General features: G+C 33.9%; 1 protein-coding gene across 1 annotated transcript in view; it reads right to left on the minus strand.

Annotated features, from left to right (window-relative positions):
- LOC114051907 (dynein assembly factor 5, axonemal-like) overlaps positions 1–17,684 on the minus strand; it is a 71,710-nt gene that overhangs the window by 40,665 nt on the left and 13,361 nt on the right. Inside the window, exons 3-5 of the mRNA XM_027874297.1 lie at positions 15,658–15,782; positions 14,300–14,418; positions 5,101–5,333 (exon numbers count right to left, since the gene is read on the minus strand). Of these exons, the coding sequence (XP_027730098.1) occupies positions 5,101–5,333; positions 14,300–14,418; positions 15,658–15,782 (477 nt within the window). The remainder of the gene's footprint in view (positions 1–5,100; positions 5,334–14,299; positions 14,419–15,657; positions 15,783–17,684) is intronic.

Below are 17,684 nucleotides of genomic sequence, written 5' to 3' on the forward strand. Positions count from 1 at the left end.
AAAAATTAAGAATCACTGGACTATCTGAACATCAAGACAAAAAAAAAAGGGTTTAGATATTATATTTCTAGAAACCTTGAAAGAAAACTGCACAAATCTTTTAGAACCAGAGGGCAAAGTGGAAATAAAAAGAATATAATAATCATCTCCTGAAAGAACTCCAAAATGAAAACTTCCAGGAACCAAAATCCAGAACTTTTAGGTCAGCAAGTAGCCAGTACAGCAAGTACTGTACAGCAAGTAGCCAGAAAGAAGAAATTCAAATATTGAGATAGCAGCCATTACTCTCACGGAGTGGAGAACTTGGAAAACTACATTCCAGAAGGCAAATGATACATACTTACCAGTAAGAACAACTTACTCAGCACAACTAAGTATATAGATGGATTTTTAATAAAATACAGGTCTTCCTAAGCATTCCTCATAAAAACATCAGAGCTGCAGAGAAACTTGGAAATAGAATAGAAAGGGGAGAAATGGGGGAGAGGGATTTAGAGGGAGGAAATTAAGGGAAGAATTAGTTCTAAGGAAAACAAACCAATTAAGAATATACAAAAATATTTATAACTCTTTTTGAGGTCACAAAGAAAGGAAATCTGAGGTGTCCATCAACTGCGAATAGATGAACAAGTCATGTGATTGAACAGTACTCTGCAGTAAGAAATGATGAAGGAGGATTCTGAGAATTTGGGAAGCCTTGTATGAACTGATGCAGACTGCTGTGAACATCACCAGAAGAAAAATTTATATAATGACAACAGGGTAAAAGAAAAAAACTTTAAAAGAATTAGGAACTCTTATCAGCGTAATGACCAACCATTATTCCAGAGGACTAATGATAAAACATGCAACCTGTTGCTTCTTGATAGAGAGGTGAAAGAATCAAGAGAGAAGAATGAGACAAATTCTTTTGGACATGGTCAATGGGGAAATTTGTTTTGACTAAATGTGTTTATAATGGGTTTTGTTTTTCTTTTCTTCTCAATTTGGGGTGGGGGAGGTAGGAGTATAAGAAGGTGGTTTTTTGCTGAATGAAAAATAAAAGTGTCAAATGAAGCTGAGAGGTCAAGATGGATGAAGATTGAGAAAAGATGATTTGATTTGGAGATTAAAATTTAACTTTGGAAAGAGCAGTTTCAGTTGAATGAGGAGTTCAAAAGCCAAATTGTAAAGGTTTGAGGAATGAATGAAACGACAAGAAATAATATGACTTCAGGGGTTTGGATGAAAAAAAGAAAGAAAGATAAGAATGATAGTCTGAAAGAACTGGTAGGGTCTAGGGAAGGTGATTTTTTTTCTTTTCAAGATTAGGAGACCTGGGCATGTTTAAAGGTAATAGGAAAAGAACAAATAGGGAGAGGTCAAGTATTAGAGTGGATGGAAGAGGATAATTGATAAGGCAATCTATTGGAATATGGAATCAAAAGTACATGTAGAGTGATTGGCCTTGTTAAGGTGGTCCACTGTATTATCACAGACTGGATAAAAGGGGGGGGGATGTCAAGGGATTATGAGATGAAGAGAAGGGGAGGAGAGGAAGCCCAAGACAAATAGATTCAATTTTCTTGGCAGAGTAAGAGGCAAGGCTCTCAGCTGAGAGTGTCCCAAAGGTAGAAGTGTAGAAGCCTTGAGGACCGCCTTTAAGAGCCTTATTTCCCATTATTCCCCTTCTTGTACTTTTCATGCCAGTTAAACAATACTTCTGTCTTCTTTAAAGTTGGCAGGCCATTTGCTGCCTTCATGCCTTTGTAGACTGTACTCATTTCTACCTTTCTTAATCCTTTTTCTCCTTCATGGTTTGGCTCAGGTACCCTATCCTCTATTGCAAATCTCAATTTAATATTCTCTCCTTCCTCAAATTTTCCTTAAGTACCTTGTCTGGTTCTCTACCTTGACCACATCATATCATATTTTATGTTATTATTTATGTACATGTTATATCCCTTACTCCAAATGGGTACATGACTTAGACATAAAGGGCAACATAAGAAATTTGAAGAGAAAGGAAGAAATTGCCTATCAGATATATGAACAGGGGAAGAGTTCATGATCAAACAAGGGACACAGAGGATCATGGAAGGTAAAATGGTCAATTTTAATTGCATAAAATTAAAAAGCTTTTTGAAAATATATTTTATATCCCTTCTACTAGACTGTAAGTTTCTTGAGGGAAAGGAATGTATAATTTTTTTCATCTTTGCATCCTTAGCATAGTGCCTACACTTAGTAGACACTTAATAAATTTGCTGAATTAAGGATATCAGTTAAAATCAAATAATTTTAGATGTATGAAAAGTTATTTTAATTACAGATCAATCTACATATTAATACTATGCTTCATGCGATGTAGGAAGGCTATAGGGCACAGTGGCTAGAAGGCTAGCTATAGAGTCAAGAAGACCCAGTTTTGAATCTTGCCTCTGACACATACTACATGCTTGAACATGAGTACACCAATTAACATCTCAATGCTCTAGAAAACCCTTTAAAATGTTAAGTTACAAGACAAATTGTTGAACTGTACTAACAGAGGGAATTTCTACAAAAGGGAGTTTACTCCATCTATGAAATGACAGATCTAGACTACTTCCCTAACTCTCACCACCAAATTAATGAGATTATATTCCATTTAAAAGTTTTCTCTTGGGGCAGCTAGATGGTGCAGTGGATAGAGCACCGGCCCTGGATTTGGGAGGACCTGAGTTCAAATTCGGTCTCACACTTGACACTTACTAGCTGTGTGACCCTGGGCAAGTCACTTAATCCCAATTGCCTCACCAAAAAAAAAAAATAAATAAAGCATACTACAAGTTAAAAAGTGAAATTAACCAGAAAGGGGCATACAATTACAATCATTATTTTTATTAAACACAAAACTTGTTGCTTCAACAGACTTAAATTTAGTGATTGTGAGACAAGATATATTTTCTAAACTATCTGTAATGCTTCAATTAGATAGCATTTAAGATTAAAGTACTAAAATACACTTTTAAAGTGGGCTGCCACATGCTTTCTTTACAAAAGAAGTCTTCAGATATAATTTACTCAAATAGTACCTGTAGCTTGCTAATGTGGCTACTCATTTACCTAGTACAGATTGCAAGGTTTCTCTGACTTCCCACTCTGAGCCCTTCTTGCCTATGTTTTCCAAAAATTCCCCATATGTTATCTATCTACTCAACATTTTGAAGACCGTCCTCTAAGTCAGGGGTTCTTAACCTGGAGTCTATGAACTTATTTAAAAACACAGACAGACAGACACACACACACACACACACACACGTACTTTGAGAACTATATTTCAATACTATTGGTTTTCTTGGTAATCTCCAGTCTTTTATTTTATTCATTTATAAATATTATTCTGAGATGGGGTCCATAGTCTTTAGCAGACTGCCACAGTGGTCCATGATATAAAATAAGGTTAAGAATCCTCATTCTAGGTTGTTTACCAGTCCAGGGTTAGCAAGACAGTACTTGAGTTGCCTACTGACCATCCCTCACTCTTGCTTCACAACTAGTCCAAATTCTTTCTGATACATTTTCTTAATGACAAAACTGCAGTCTATTTATACCTACCATCCTTCTCTCTTACCATCATCAACAATTCTGATTTTTTGAAGATTATGGTGTTATATGATGAAAATCTAATATATAATTTATTTTTAATATAATACAGATGGAATGAATGCCATTCTTACCTACATTATTTAGTGTAATTTTTCTCAAGAATGAAGAAAGAAAAGCATTTAGGAACTCTGGAGTCCTCCTTAGTGGAAGATTTTTAGAAAGACAAAGCAGTTGCATTCCAAATTATTCCTAATCACATAAAAATCTGAAATCAATTGAAAAATGCTACTTGAAGATACATACTCACTTGTATGAGTATGAAATATGCATTCATTGATATGTACTACAGATAAAGTAAAATAAAATATTTTCATTTTAATTACAATTATTCTTTATACGTGAAGATGGTGTTATTGATTAATTCCTCACTATATTGTGAGTTCCTTAAGGACAGGAACCATTTTTTGTTTCTTTTTGTATCCCCTGCACATGGCATAATACTTGGCACATAGTAGGCATTTAATAAATGTTAATGACTAACAGTCAGCATTGCATAATATTATGCTATCAGTATATTGTATGTTCTGAGATTTTTTTCTCCCTGTAATTGATAGATTTATAGTGTCCTGTTGCTGTTTTTTCTTTCTTTGTTTTTTTAAATATCAGTTGCACAAATTTGTAAGCTGGCTTGCCAGAGTCAGTGGCTAACTGTGTCTATGAACAGAGTAAAACCAACTGGTCCACATGTTTGCCATCAGCAGAGTGTTCTAATTAATTGAGCTAACTAGTTCTAGATGTTTAACTACAAGGTCAGACACCCCACTATAGAGATCATGTATTTAGGTTATATGACATCAATATGTGTGACAGCTAAACTACAGTCTATAATTTAAGTTGTAGTTTTTATAAGCTTTACTATATGCCAAAACTTTCAAAACTATCATAGCCAGGACTCCATCAATACTGGCAACTTTAGGAACACTAATGACTCAATTCTTAATACTAGAGTGGAGGACAGGAATATAATACATAATTGAAATCCAGATATAGTACACCAATCTTCAACTTACCTTATAAGTCCTTTACCAAAACAGTTTATCAAGAAGGAAAAGTGACTCATTTGGGGTTCACTTCTATCTTACACACTCACAAAATTATGTACTAAACATCAATGAAACTGTCAAAAGGACAGGAGGAAGGAGGAAAAATAATCACTGGGATATATAAGTTAATTTCCAATGTGAGATTGTGACATACTTTGAGTTAATCTTCATTGCCTTCTTAAATTCTATGTAGAACAATGACTGGATATAGATTGGTCTCATCAAATAATTGGTTTGTAATCACTGTCAGTAAATGTTGCCTTAAAAAAACAAAGAACAATTCCCCACATGTGTGCATGGATGTTTTTATATCAGTAGACAGCTGAAATAAAAGCCTAAATAATAGCATTCTAAAAATTAATTGTTTAGAGGGATCAAACTTATGGTTATGCGTGAGGAAAAGTATATGATAAAAAATTTAACTTACATTATTAACCACAGACTTTTCGTCATCTGAGCAAGCCTGGTAAAGGGTTCTGAGCACTATTTCTAAGTGTTGTGTAATGTGATCTTCTGCATGGAGTAACAAGACAGCCAGAAGCTGAGCTGATTTTACTCTATTTCCTACAACCCAGTCTGTTATATCATTACAGATGGCTGGAAGAATTTTGGAGAGGTTTCTGAAAACAAGTTCCCGGCATCCCAATACTGGACGAATCACTGGAGGAAGGGAAAATTAAAAAAAAAAAAACAATTAAAAAATCTCATCCATAAACTAAATTCAGGAAAAACAATGCAATATTTTAAATATAGAAGGTTAGGTTTATAGGCAATACCATTTCTTTCTTAATCATCTTCTTCTAACACCTAGCACAATGCCTAGCAGATAGGAAATGGTTACTAAATACTTGACTGATAATAAAAGAAGTTACAAACTTTAAGAAACATGGGTAGGTATGTACATAAGCAGGATAGCTAAAAACCAATGGAGATGATGCAAAGAAGAAAAATTTTGTTTTAACTTGTGTGTTCTCTTCCATGAGTTTCCTTATATTATATTTCTTTAACTATACTATTACTAAGTCAAAAGGACAAATTTTGCTTCAAGATGACTGCAAATTTTTCCCAATGATTTTAAGGAAGATTATAAAGATGTATAAACTAACAGGGTGCTGAACATACAGGTTATCTTCTGAAGTAGTAAAAAACCCAACATTTCCAAAAATGGTAACTAAAATGATAAAGCATGAAGATTTAAAGAGTATGTTCTCTTAAAAAATAGTGTTTAGTAATGATTTCCCCCATTTCCTACCCTTCTCCTTTTACTTCTTATCCTTACAGTATGTTAGGAATTTCTTTGGAATGATTCACATCTTATTTTACTCTTTAAATTAATTTATTGTTATTTTTTAATCCACTATTTGCCTTTGCCCAAGAGGTAATCTCAGGCTGTGCTTACGTAACAAAAGACAGTTTGAAAACCAGCAGACTGAATTAAAAAAAAAGTTTACAAAAGTGGTTGTTTTGATAACCAGTTTGACTGAATGCAACCTGTTTCATCCCTCCTTTATCAGTCCCAAACTGTGTGCCTATGTAAATGTATGTCTGTATGCACACGCATATACTCACACATATCTTAAATACAGTGTTAGAGCTACAAAATCTATATAAAAATTTAAAAATATCTAATATAGCAAATCACCTCCAATTTCAATTTGTGGGAGAAAACCATTTAGAATTATAAGAAGTAACAACAAATGGCAAAAGGTCATCTAAAAAAATAACCTTTCTACAAAGATAAATATGGAGTGGAATCCTATTTGACCACAGGCATAAACTGAAAAAGAAAAAAAAAAGAATTCTTTTTGACCATTCCCTTTCAACAGTTCCTTCATTTCAAATGTTTGAATTTAGACATTTTATCCCTCTAGCTACCTGTCAAAGATTTTTTCTTTCTTTCTACAATAAACGGTCTGCACCTGTATGCTAAGGCAATGATTCTGGTTGCTCAATAGGAAAGTCATTCAATTGTTCTGTTGGCAGTGAACACTCATCAGTCTTCACTTTCCTAGCGACCTGCAATGGTTATCATTGGGAGATCAAAGCACAAGGTGGTTGTGGTGTTGAGTTCATTAGTTTTTAAGTAGGAAAAGATAGTGGGCCAAAATCTTTTGTGGTCCATGATATAAAGGACAGAAGCTGAATTTATTTCAGTTTGAAAGAGAATCAGGCTTTATTGTTTGCACTTAAAATTATGGAAAAAAGAACCTTAAGTTCAGGCTTTTTCATTATTACATAGTAGGTTAAAAAAAAGTCGGATGCAATTTGGCAGGAAAGGTAAACAACACGAATTTACCCTCAGGTCTAAAGCAATTATTAACTTCTTAGGACTAGAGTCCAAAACTACCAGTTCAGGTGCCCAGAAAGCTCAGCAATCACCTATTAATCTTTTCTTTGAAAACATAATTGCAGTACTTTAGCAAGCAAAATGCATGGATAAACAATTTAAGCAGGCAAAAGTCTGCAAAACTGTACAAAGGGAACAATGGCACTGGTTAAGCTTTTAAGTAACACAACTGACAATTACATTAAAAGATTTATTCAACCTTAAGTAACAAGAGATAAGAGTGATGCAAATATTTATAAAGCTAACTCCTATGGTTTATTTTCACTACAGAACCAAAATAAAATGGTTAACAGTTTAACTTCTGAAAGTGCATGATAAGGAGTAGAAATAACTGATGTTATAAATTGAATGCCAGACATAAAACACAATGGAGGCCCAAAGGTGAAAAAGAGGATATTCAAAAGGTAATAGTCATGTCAAAGTTCCCATCTTAACTATAAACTAAGACCTAATAGGTGGGAGAAGAAAACAACCTTAATAAGCAATAAAATGGTATTACCTTTCACTCCTGAAGATCAAAGTTCAAATTTTGGCTTAGGGCAAAAGCAAAAATGAATTTAATTGTCCATTTCCTGTCCCTGCTTTTTCTCATCACAAAACCACCACAAAATTTGGCTAAATTAAAGTAAAAAATAATTGTGGACAACTTTCTGTCCTCCCTCACTTAACGATAGTGGAATCTCAGAATCAAAGTCAATAATCTAAGATTTCTAATTAATACTTCCAGCTAAGTAGAAACCCATAGGTACTAAACTGAATTCAATATTAGAAACTCAAAATCATGTTCACTCCTCTAAAATGACCCACTGTGTGCCTTTGGGAAAATCCCTTCTCCATGCCTCAATTTCTCTAACTGTAAAATAGGGACAACAAGTGCTTATAGACACAATTAACAACTGTAAAATCAGAAATTCAAGAGATTACCAAAATACTTCTAAAAATTCTCCCAAAATGTGTTGTATACAAATACCTAAATAAGGTCAATCAATCCAGTATTCACTCTTCAATACATCAATAATACAGTATAACCAAAAATCATCTTAGCATCTAGGTGGCACAGTGAATAGAGTGCCAAGCCTGGGATCAAGATTGTGACTCTGCACAGGTCACTTAATTCTATTTGCCTCAATTTCCTCATCTGTAAAATAAGTTGAGGAAGGAAATGTCAAACCACTCCAGTAACTTTGCCAAGAAAACCTCAAATGGGGTCACAAAAAGTTGGACACGACTGAAACAACTGAACAACAAAAACCATCTTAAAGTCATGAAATCTTGCTACAACATTATCTGGTCAAATGACCATTTACAACATTGTTCCTATAGAACTAACTCCCTATTACTCCTCTTTCCTTCCTACTCTACATCTTTTCACTTAATATTTTAAGACAATGTAAGACAATATATTCCTATGCTTTAAAAGACTTCCTTATGTCAAAGGGTTTAGTGGAATAATTGTACTGTTATTTAATTTTCATGGCTGACAAAATAATTTTCTTCTTATAGACAACTAGTATTTTTCAGATAAGTTGCAGCTTTATTACATAGTTATCCAAACAACCAGTACTTATTCAGCCCCTATTATGTACATAACATTGTCTAAGCTGTATTGAATATTAATATATTCTGATCATTTGCTTTTAATGGTGTCAGGTTTTCAAGTAATTTATTACTTTCCATCTACTTTGTAGTATTACTATCATTCTGAAGAACCCCAACATTAATTCAATTTAGTAGTGTTTAAAGTTGAAGGCTAGTAACACTCAGTTTTGTAAATAAGGATGAGATACCTTTAATACCTCCATGATTCTTTCAGTTTTCTTCCTCCTTGATATACCTACCAGAAAAGTCATTAGAAATCAGTGATATTGTGAGACCTGAGACAAAGGGCCTTGAGCTCTGAAATCAATTCTTTTTTCAAACATAATTCAACATTTTTATGGACAGAAGCACTGTCTATTATGAGTAATTTTTTTAAAATAGTGTTCCCACATATGAGGTCTATTCACACTTGCGAACACTAACAAGTGAACAGAAAAGTGAGGGGTTAAAGGAAGTATTTGAAAGGTTCCAAAGCAAGAGCTTTGGAATAAATGTGTGGAGGGTGACACAGCAACAGGAAATCATTCAAGAGGTCAAGTTAGGGGTGGGAGACAGTCTTTATCCTCATTAATAGCTCCAATCTAACTCAGTGACCAAGACTCAACAACAGTCAACAGCACTTGAAAGTCTATGTAAAGCTTCTCCCCAATCCAACACTCCTTTGCTGTCTGCAATTTTTAAGATACATCACACCTTGTGTTCAAACCTTTCTCCTTTCCAAAACTGAAATTAATACACCTTAAAAAAGTAGTGGTAGTCTAGGTTGTCAGTCATGGAGTGAAACTACACAAAATCCCATTATAAAGAAATGAACGACATGCATTAAAAGGGGATTCTATTTGTATCACAAAGAGAGTCAAAGTAACAATTCAATTCTATTTTCTTGCATAAAACAAACCTGGCAGGTCACTCATCATTATGAAGAAGTGCTTCCCCCTTCACTCAAGCATTGGAAAGGAAAACAATTTTAACAGAAAAATAATTTCAAAGGAGGACTCCGGAAACACACTGTCACAAAGTAATCTTGCTGCTGGGGATTCCTGCATGTGATTGTCAGATACATGTCAAGCATGAACTTGCTCTTTTGCAGTCTAAGAGCATTATGTTCTGGTAAATAACTGTCTTGAAGACCACAAATGACCCTCTTCTAATCTTTTCAAAGGTTCCCTGTGGCATTAATGCGTCAAAGACATTGGCATAGCATATAATAGGAAACTTGCACTTAAGGAGCTACCTGGAAACAATGTTGTCAACAGATTTGGTTGTTGTGCTTTTCACCCCTTATTTTCTTTAAAATAACCAAAATTTTAATTCAACACTGTCTAAACTTCTGATCTGAACCTTTCACATCTTCATTTGAAAGGCTATTAATTATATACGAGCACAAAGCTTATTAACAGTGACTTAAGGTTCATGTCCATAAGCTTGTCAATATAGATTTGGGATACTGTAAAGAACAGTTAGTCATGAAAAACCAGATTTTAACATATAGATTTAGAGCCTAAGAACAGAAAATTAATTCCACGAGAAAATGTTGAAAATCTAATAAAGTTTAGATTTTGTGAGAACTGAAGCAAAGGTTCCCAAGCATTAAAATCACCTTTTTTTCTTTTTTTAAACATAATCTAACATTGTTATAGCTAAAAACACTTTACAGTGGATGATTTTATTTTTCAATTGCTCATACAAAGAAGCAAAGATAAGGTCACTATCGTATTTGCAAACACTAACAAATGAATAGAGAGAAAGGGTGTTGTGCAGACAAATTAAATTAACTCAATTCATCGGTGAAGTCATAGTTGGAACATATTGCTCCAAGAAAATGTTAGTCCAATTACATTCATCCATGGGATGGATAACTAACTTTTTCAAATTACTGGTTATAAACATTTCTTCTGTTTCCAATAGTTTTTACTTCATGCTCTGACTGGAAGAACTTATATTCCTGTCAGACTCTGAAAGAGGATCCAACAAAATTAATATTTTAGTCTATTCTAGACTGGTTTGTTTCAATGGGGAAATATATTTTATTCTTTTAAAAACAACTATTTGTACTCCTGTTGAGAAAAAGGTATGAAACTTTCCTTACTAAGTATTTAATAGTTTTCATTACTTGTAAGGTGGTAGCCTTGGAGGCAGCTAGGTACCACAGTGTTGGGCGTGGAGTCAGGGAAGACTCACCTTCCTGAGTTCAAATCTGACACCTACTGGCTGTGTGACTCTGAGCAAGTCACTTAACCCTCAGTTTCCTCATCTGTAAAATGAACTGGAGAAGGAAATGGCAAACCACTCCAGTATTTCTGCTTAGAAAACCCCAAATGGGATCAGAAAGAGTCAGATGTGACTGAAAGGACTGAATAACAACAAAAGCCTCACAAGTCACTACAACTGGGAGGGATCACAAAGATCTTCAAATTCAGTATTGCCTAATTAATGATAAGCAGTCACTTTTCCAATTGTTGATAATTAACAACTCATAAAACTTTTATTACCAAAAGGTCCTTACTTCTTTAAGCCTAGAAACTTACAAAAACAAAAAACAAAAAACAAAACCTAGATTCTTCACACCTTATGCTCTCCAAGCCTAGGTAGGAGCCCTTGAGCAAACTTCCAGCCAAGTTATCACTACTGAATTCCACACCCCAATATCTCAGTTAGGCAGCTCTCAGACAAATCTTTGAACTGCTGAAAGCCATTGTATTTGAAATGATCCAGTGCAGAAAATTTAGACACTGTACAGCAGTCTGCAGCATAAATTATGCTACAAAACACTGATCCAATCCAAACATATCAATTTTTACAGAGTTGATTTATCTCAATTCCCATATTTATTTGTGGCAAGTATGGGCCTACCTAGCATAGTGCCTTTCACATAGAAGGCACTCAAATATTTGTTGATTGGTTTAGCAGGCAATTCAATAGTATACAGATAATAAAACTACAGTATTAAAAATGTAAAGAAAGGTGTTATAAATAATATATTCTGTGAAGAATTAGTCATATCTGACCCATTTACAAAGCTTTAAGTCACCTGACAATATTCAAAACCAAGATGCAATTCTGTCACACTATAGACAACCACTGCTACTATACCACTGCTAAATAATACAAATGTTAATTTTAAATACCAATTAGAGAGAGAAGATTACCAGGGCTTGAAGGGGGGGGGGAAATCCTCAGAAGTCCCTTTATGGGAAAGAGGAAATAATTTTAAAAATAAGAATATTCTTTACATTTTGGTATAAATTTTGATTCCTTTTTTTTTTTGAAGGGAAGAATTCCTTTCCAAATCCATTTTGTAAATCAGTATAAAAAACTACTGATTCTAATTTCTTTAACCTTTTAAGTCTCTTTCTTTACCAAAGTCCCATTCTAATAAAAAAGATTATGCCACAGGAGCTCAAACTATAGCAGGTTTTGAATAGAGATGTGGTGGTGGAGTTTGCATGTTTGTAATCCATGGACCAGTCTATCCAAATCTGGAGAGGATAACCACCAGGTTAGGTGATGAAGTTTAAGGCCAGAGTTACTCTGAAAAACTATAAACTAAGTCAGAGAGGGGTTGCTATCTGCACTGGTGGAAGGAGTATCCATATGGATGAAATCCCTAATCCTTGAAATCCTTGAAATACAATTCTGATTCATGCCTTCTAAAACACACATGCTTATTTTACACTAGATTTACTGCTCTTTACCATAATATTTGCAGGCTGAGCTACAAGTACAAGATCTAATGACAGAAAGAAAAAACATTATTTGATACAATGATTCCAGTAAATAGGAAGACCCCAGTTTGATAGTAAATCTATCATCAAACAACATTTTAATGCTGTATCTGACAGTTTGGCAACACTATCCTTGAAGGCAAATATCATTTTAACGTCAGAGATTCAAGCAAGAGAAGTGCTATATTAAATTATTAGATTGTAAATCTCCCACACATTTACTATTTACTTGTTTGATTCAAGTTGCAGTGTTTTTTTTTTCTTTGCCAATACATATATTATTATTTTAAGAAACAAAGTACTCTGTACAAAAATATTTATAGCAGCTTTTTTTGTGATAGCCAAGAATTGGAAATGGAGGGGATGCCCATCAATTGGGGAATGGTTGAACAAGTTGTGGTATATGAATGTAATGGAATACTATTGTACTATAAGAAATGATGAGCAGGAGGACTTCAGAAAAACCTGGAAAGACTTGTATGAACTGATGCAGAGTCCAAGAGAACATTGTACACAGTAACAGCATCATTGTGCGTGACTAACTTTTATAGACTTGGCTCTTCTCTGCCATGCAAGGATGTAAGACAACTCCAAAAGATTCATGATGGAAAACACTGTCCACATCAGAGAAAGAACTATGGAGTCTGAATGCAGATGGAAGTATAGTATTTGATCTCTTTTTTTCTTTTGTTGTTTTGTTTTGTTTCTTCTTTCTTGTGGTTCTTCCCATTGGTTCTAATTCTTCTCTACAACATGATTAATGTGAAAATATGTTTAATATGAATGTATATGTAGAGCCTATATCAGATTGCATGCCGTCTTAGGGAATGGGAAGGGGAAGGAGGGGGAGAAAACTGAAAACTCAAAAGTTTATGGAAGTGAATGCTGAAAACTAAAAATAAATTAATTAAAAAAAGAAACAAAATATTCAATTACAATGAAAAAAGTAAATAATATATTTTCATAATCTATTAACAAGCCAAAAAAAAAGGAGAGAAACGGGGAGTAATTAATCTTAGCATCTATCCAAAGACACAGGAATATCATAAAATATAAGATCATCATCTGACTTGTGGTTTAAGGGTTATCTTCATATAGATATCTACTATAAACATTTTCCTAACACCTAACTCAAGAAATATCAGAGAAGATACAGAGTTAGGAATTCCCAAGAAATCTGCTACAAGGAATCATTTGTGATTCCAATACCTAAAGCACATTACCTGAACCAGAACTGCCACGTCTGAAACAAAAGAGTGGGAAAAAAGACATTAAGATTGATTGAAAGGCAGTGTTCCAGGACTTCTTTAGGACAAACAAACCACCTTTCTCCTTAGTTCCAACTTAGTGGTTCTATTGCCTCTTTTTCAAATGGTATGAAAATCTACTTGGTTGATACGGTATATAACCATTTGTATAAGATGAGTAAGATTTTCAATTTGACAAAAGAAAAGACAATTCTTTAAAGACATTAATACATAATATGGCCTTCCAAATTAAACTCAGACAGTCACATAATTTTAGTCACTGAAGGACTTTCCTTCAATTTCAGAATTCCTTTCCTGTACAAATAATGATTTGTCATATTGTCTGCTCCATATTTGGACAGCTAGGTGGGACAATATATAAAATGCTGGGCCTGAGGTCAGGAAGACCTGAGGACAAATCCAGCCTCAGATACTTAGTAGTTGTGTGACTTTGGGCAAGTCACTTAAACTCTGTTTGCCTCAGTTTCCTCATCTGTAAGTTAGGGATAACAAAAGCACTTACCATGAAGGATTTATTGTGAGGATCAAATGAAATACTATTTGTAAAGCACTTAGAGCAGCACCTGATAAATAGCAGGCACCATATAAATATTTATTCCCTTCCCCCACTTGTCATACAAAGAAGATCACTACTAATTTTGGATTGCCTTTTGGAAATCTTGTTAATTACTATTTCATAATACTCACCTCCTTTGGGGTAATGGGATGGTGGAGGAGAAGCAAAATCAAGCTTATCCTTCAGATCATCCTCATTTTCTTTTTGCCACTGCAGACCTATCTTCTCCCAGAGGCTGACGGCCAATTCCCTACAATAAAAAAGAAAGAAAAACAATAAAAAAAGTCAAATACATATTCATGATATGAAAGAGTAGTGTTGGGAGGTATGAAAATCAATTCCTATTGATTTAAATTAAATCTGGCTGAATGAATGTTATTTGGATAGCCTGTGCTCCTCCGAATTGGTAAGAAAACTATAAGCTTTCCCATAACAATGAAAGGAAGATAACTGAATTTTGTTACCACAGAAGAAGGAAAACCCAACAATTGATTCCTTGCTTAATATCCCTGCACCAAAAGCACAATCAAGATGTAAAGTTCATATTTGCCTGATATTTTTACAGTAAATGTTGAAAGAATGAAGTTATAGAAATTTTATATTCAACCTAATTTTCTAACAGTTGAAATACAATAGACCAGTTGGAATCTCTTATAGGTGAACCTGGAACAAAGATATACTTACAAATTATTTTTAAACTTTCAGTTCGTGTGCATATACACACACACACATACACGAATATATATACACACAGAAACTAAAACTTTAAATATATATAACCTTATATACCTATCAATTATATATAATTTACTTAAAATTATATATAATATACAGAAACAGAAACTTTAAAAAAACACATGACATTATACATAAAACATAATTATCTCTACATACATGTGTGTGTATTATGTACACACAACACACACACACAAAACATTCAGTATCTCTGAGTTCTCAAAAGCTTAACAGTGCAGTCCAAGCTCAGGCAGTTAACTACTGGGCTCCAAGTATGAACTCAGTTAGTTAAGAGGCTATATGTTTGCAATCTGAGGACCGGCCTATTTAAGTTCAAAAAGACTTGTAGCCAGAATTCAGATGAATTACAATTTTAGAATTTTTAGGAAGAAAACTGTCAAACCCCAGAAAATAATACTATTTCCAATAGCAAAAATTACTTATATTAAGAGTTTTAAAAATTGGTTCAAATTCACTTCCAGAAAGCACACTGAAAATAAAAGCAGTCTATATCCCTTCCTTCATTCTTGAAGAAGGAAGGTACTAAAGCATGGAATACTACATATACTGGTTGATGTATTAGCTAATTTTTTCTCTCTCTCTTTTACTCCAGGGGACTACTTTTGGGGAGCGGGGGGAGGGGGGGTTGCACGGGGGGGAGAAGGGGCAAGCGAGGCACAAACTATAGCAATATATTTTTTAATTAAGAAAAATGATATTTTTATATTAAACTTCAACATTACATCCTACTTACGTCACTTCGGGTATTTCATCATCAAAGCTGCTTAATAACAAAGGAATTAACTTATGAAAGAATGAATATCTGTCTCTCAAATGTAACAGCCAGTTTCCAACAACAGAAGTCACAGCATGTCGAACCTATTTACAAAAGAAAATAAGAGTTCTACTACTTTGAGAATACACAAAGTAAATTTTATATAATTATTTTTAAAAATCTTTAGTCACTCCAAACAATCTCTTCCAATAGTCTTGAACATGAATTTTAGCATCAATTAGCATGCTAATCTGAACATCCCAAAATGCAGTACTGGCAAATGCAGACCTTCCCCACCCCCATGTAAAGATTTCTGGTTCTTTAATCACATTCATAATTCTTCTACTTTTCATGTGGCCAGTTCTAAATAGAAAAAAAAATTCAGGTAAGTAGAACAGCTCTGATTCTTGAGCATCTGGGAAGGTGAATTCCACTGCTTTCCCTATGTGTGCTGGAACCCACTTCGGGAACCATTTTCAGGTGCTACATTTCAAAACAGGTACTTGAACAGAATTTTGTTACATTTTCAGAAACACTGACATGTAGACAGAGCACTTCATAGGCCTCACTTCCTAATACCCAAGTAAAACCTTGGTTCTAAGTAGCAGGCCATTCTGAAGTATTATTAAGTATAATGGTACTCCAAGGAGAACGAAAAAGTTAACAGTACCTAACCACCTACTTTCTTTTTAGTAAGGGATTTAAATATTTGTTGGGGTTTTTTAAGCTTAAACACAATCTAAACAAATATTTGGTTAGTAGTTTTTTTGGAATGAATGAATAATCAACAAGCATTTATTAAGGGCCTACTATGTACCAAGCACTGGATTAAGCACTAGAGAGACAAAGACAAAAATGAATAGTCCTTGACCTCAAAGAACTTGCTTCATAGTGGCAAAACAAGTAGCTATCAAGTTCTCCTATTATTTGGTTCAGTAGTTAAATCCTTCCTAAAACATGAAGTCATACAATGAAAAAATAGAAATGACACAGGAATTAAAAATCAAAAACAGAAGGAAAGCTCTAAGCAAAAATATTTCATAATGACCAAAATAACATACAGGAAAATAAAACTAAAAGGCCCCAAAATTATTGTCATTTATGCAATGACTAATCTTGATTCCACAGAAATGATGGTGAAACATGCTTTCCTCTTCTTAGAAGAAAGATAGGAAACTCTGGGCATAGAATAAAGCATATAATGTATACAGTTTTATGTGCTGATTTTTTTTTTAATTTTAAAAAATTTTTAAAAATATCACTAACTTTTTTTAAGAAGCATTTTTCTCAGTGGAAAGAATACATGCATCTCAATGAAAACCAAAAGGAATCCAAAATGGCTCTGAGTAAATTCTAAATCTATAATCTAATTGCATAATTGTTACAAATTATACTTATAATTTTTACATACAACAGTATGTGAAATGTAATCTTTACATATAACAGTAGGTAGGTCATAGAGACAGTGATACAAATGGAATTGTTGGAATTGAATACAGCTAAAAGGCAATTACTTATATTCTTATTTCTTACAATGTTATTCAAGACAAGATACAAAGTTTAGTCAGTACTATTTGCTGATAATACTAGAAAGTCTGTCAGTCAAAGACTGCATGCCCCACCCCCCCAAAAAATCCCAAATCTAACACAGGTAGTGCCAAAACATATGTAAGAATGTGCAGTACCTTCATCAATATGACAGCAAAGGCATTCAGAAGAATAATTAGAAACTTATACTGTGCCAATCTGGCAGGGTTTAAATATGCTCTTCGGAGAGTTTCATTTAAAAAAAAATTAAAAAAAAAAAAAAAACAAAAAAAAACCCCTTCCTGAGGCCAATATTCAAGAATACTGCATAAACTTGCTAGAACAAGTTTTGGTGCTCTGTTTCTGCCTCTACTTTAATTTTGACATCTTGCATGGCTGTCCAGGCACATGGCAATCAGGACCTATACAATGGGCATTCACATCTAGAAACAAGAAAGAATGGAACTATTTGTAAAGAG

The sequence above is a fragment of the Vombatus ursinus genome, unplaced genomic scaffold (genome assembly GCF_900497805.2).
Source record: "Vombatus ursinus unplaced genomic scaffold, bare-nosed wombat genome assembly UNPS02014807.1, whole genome shotgun sequence".
Classification (NCBI taxonomy): Eukaryota; Metazoa; Chordata; class Mammalia; order Diprotodontia; family Vombatidae; genus Vombatus; species Vombatus ursinus.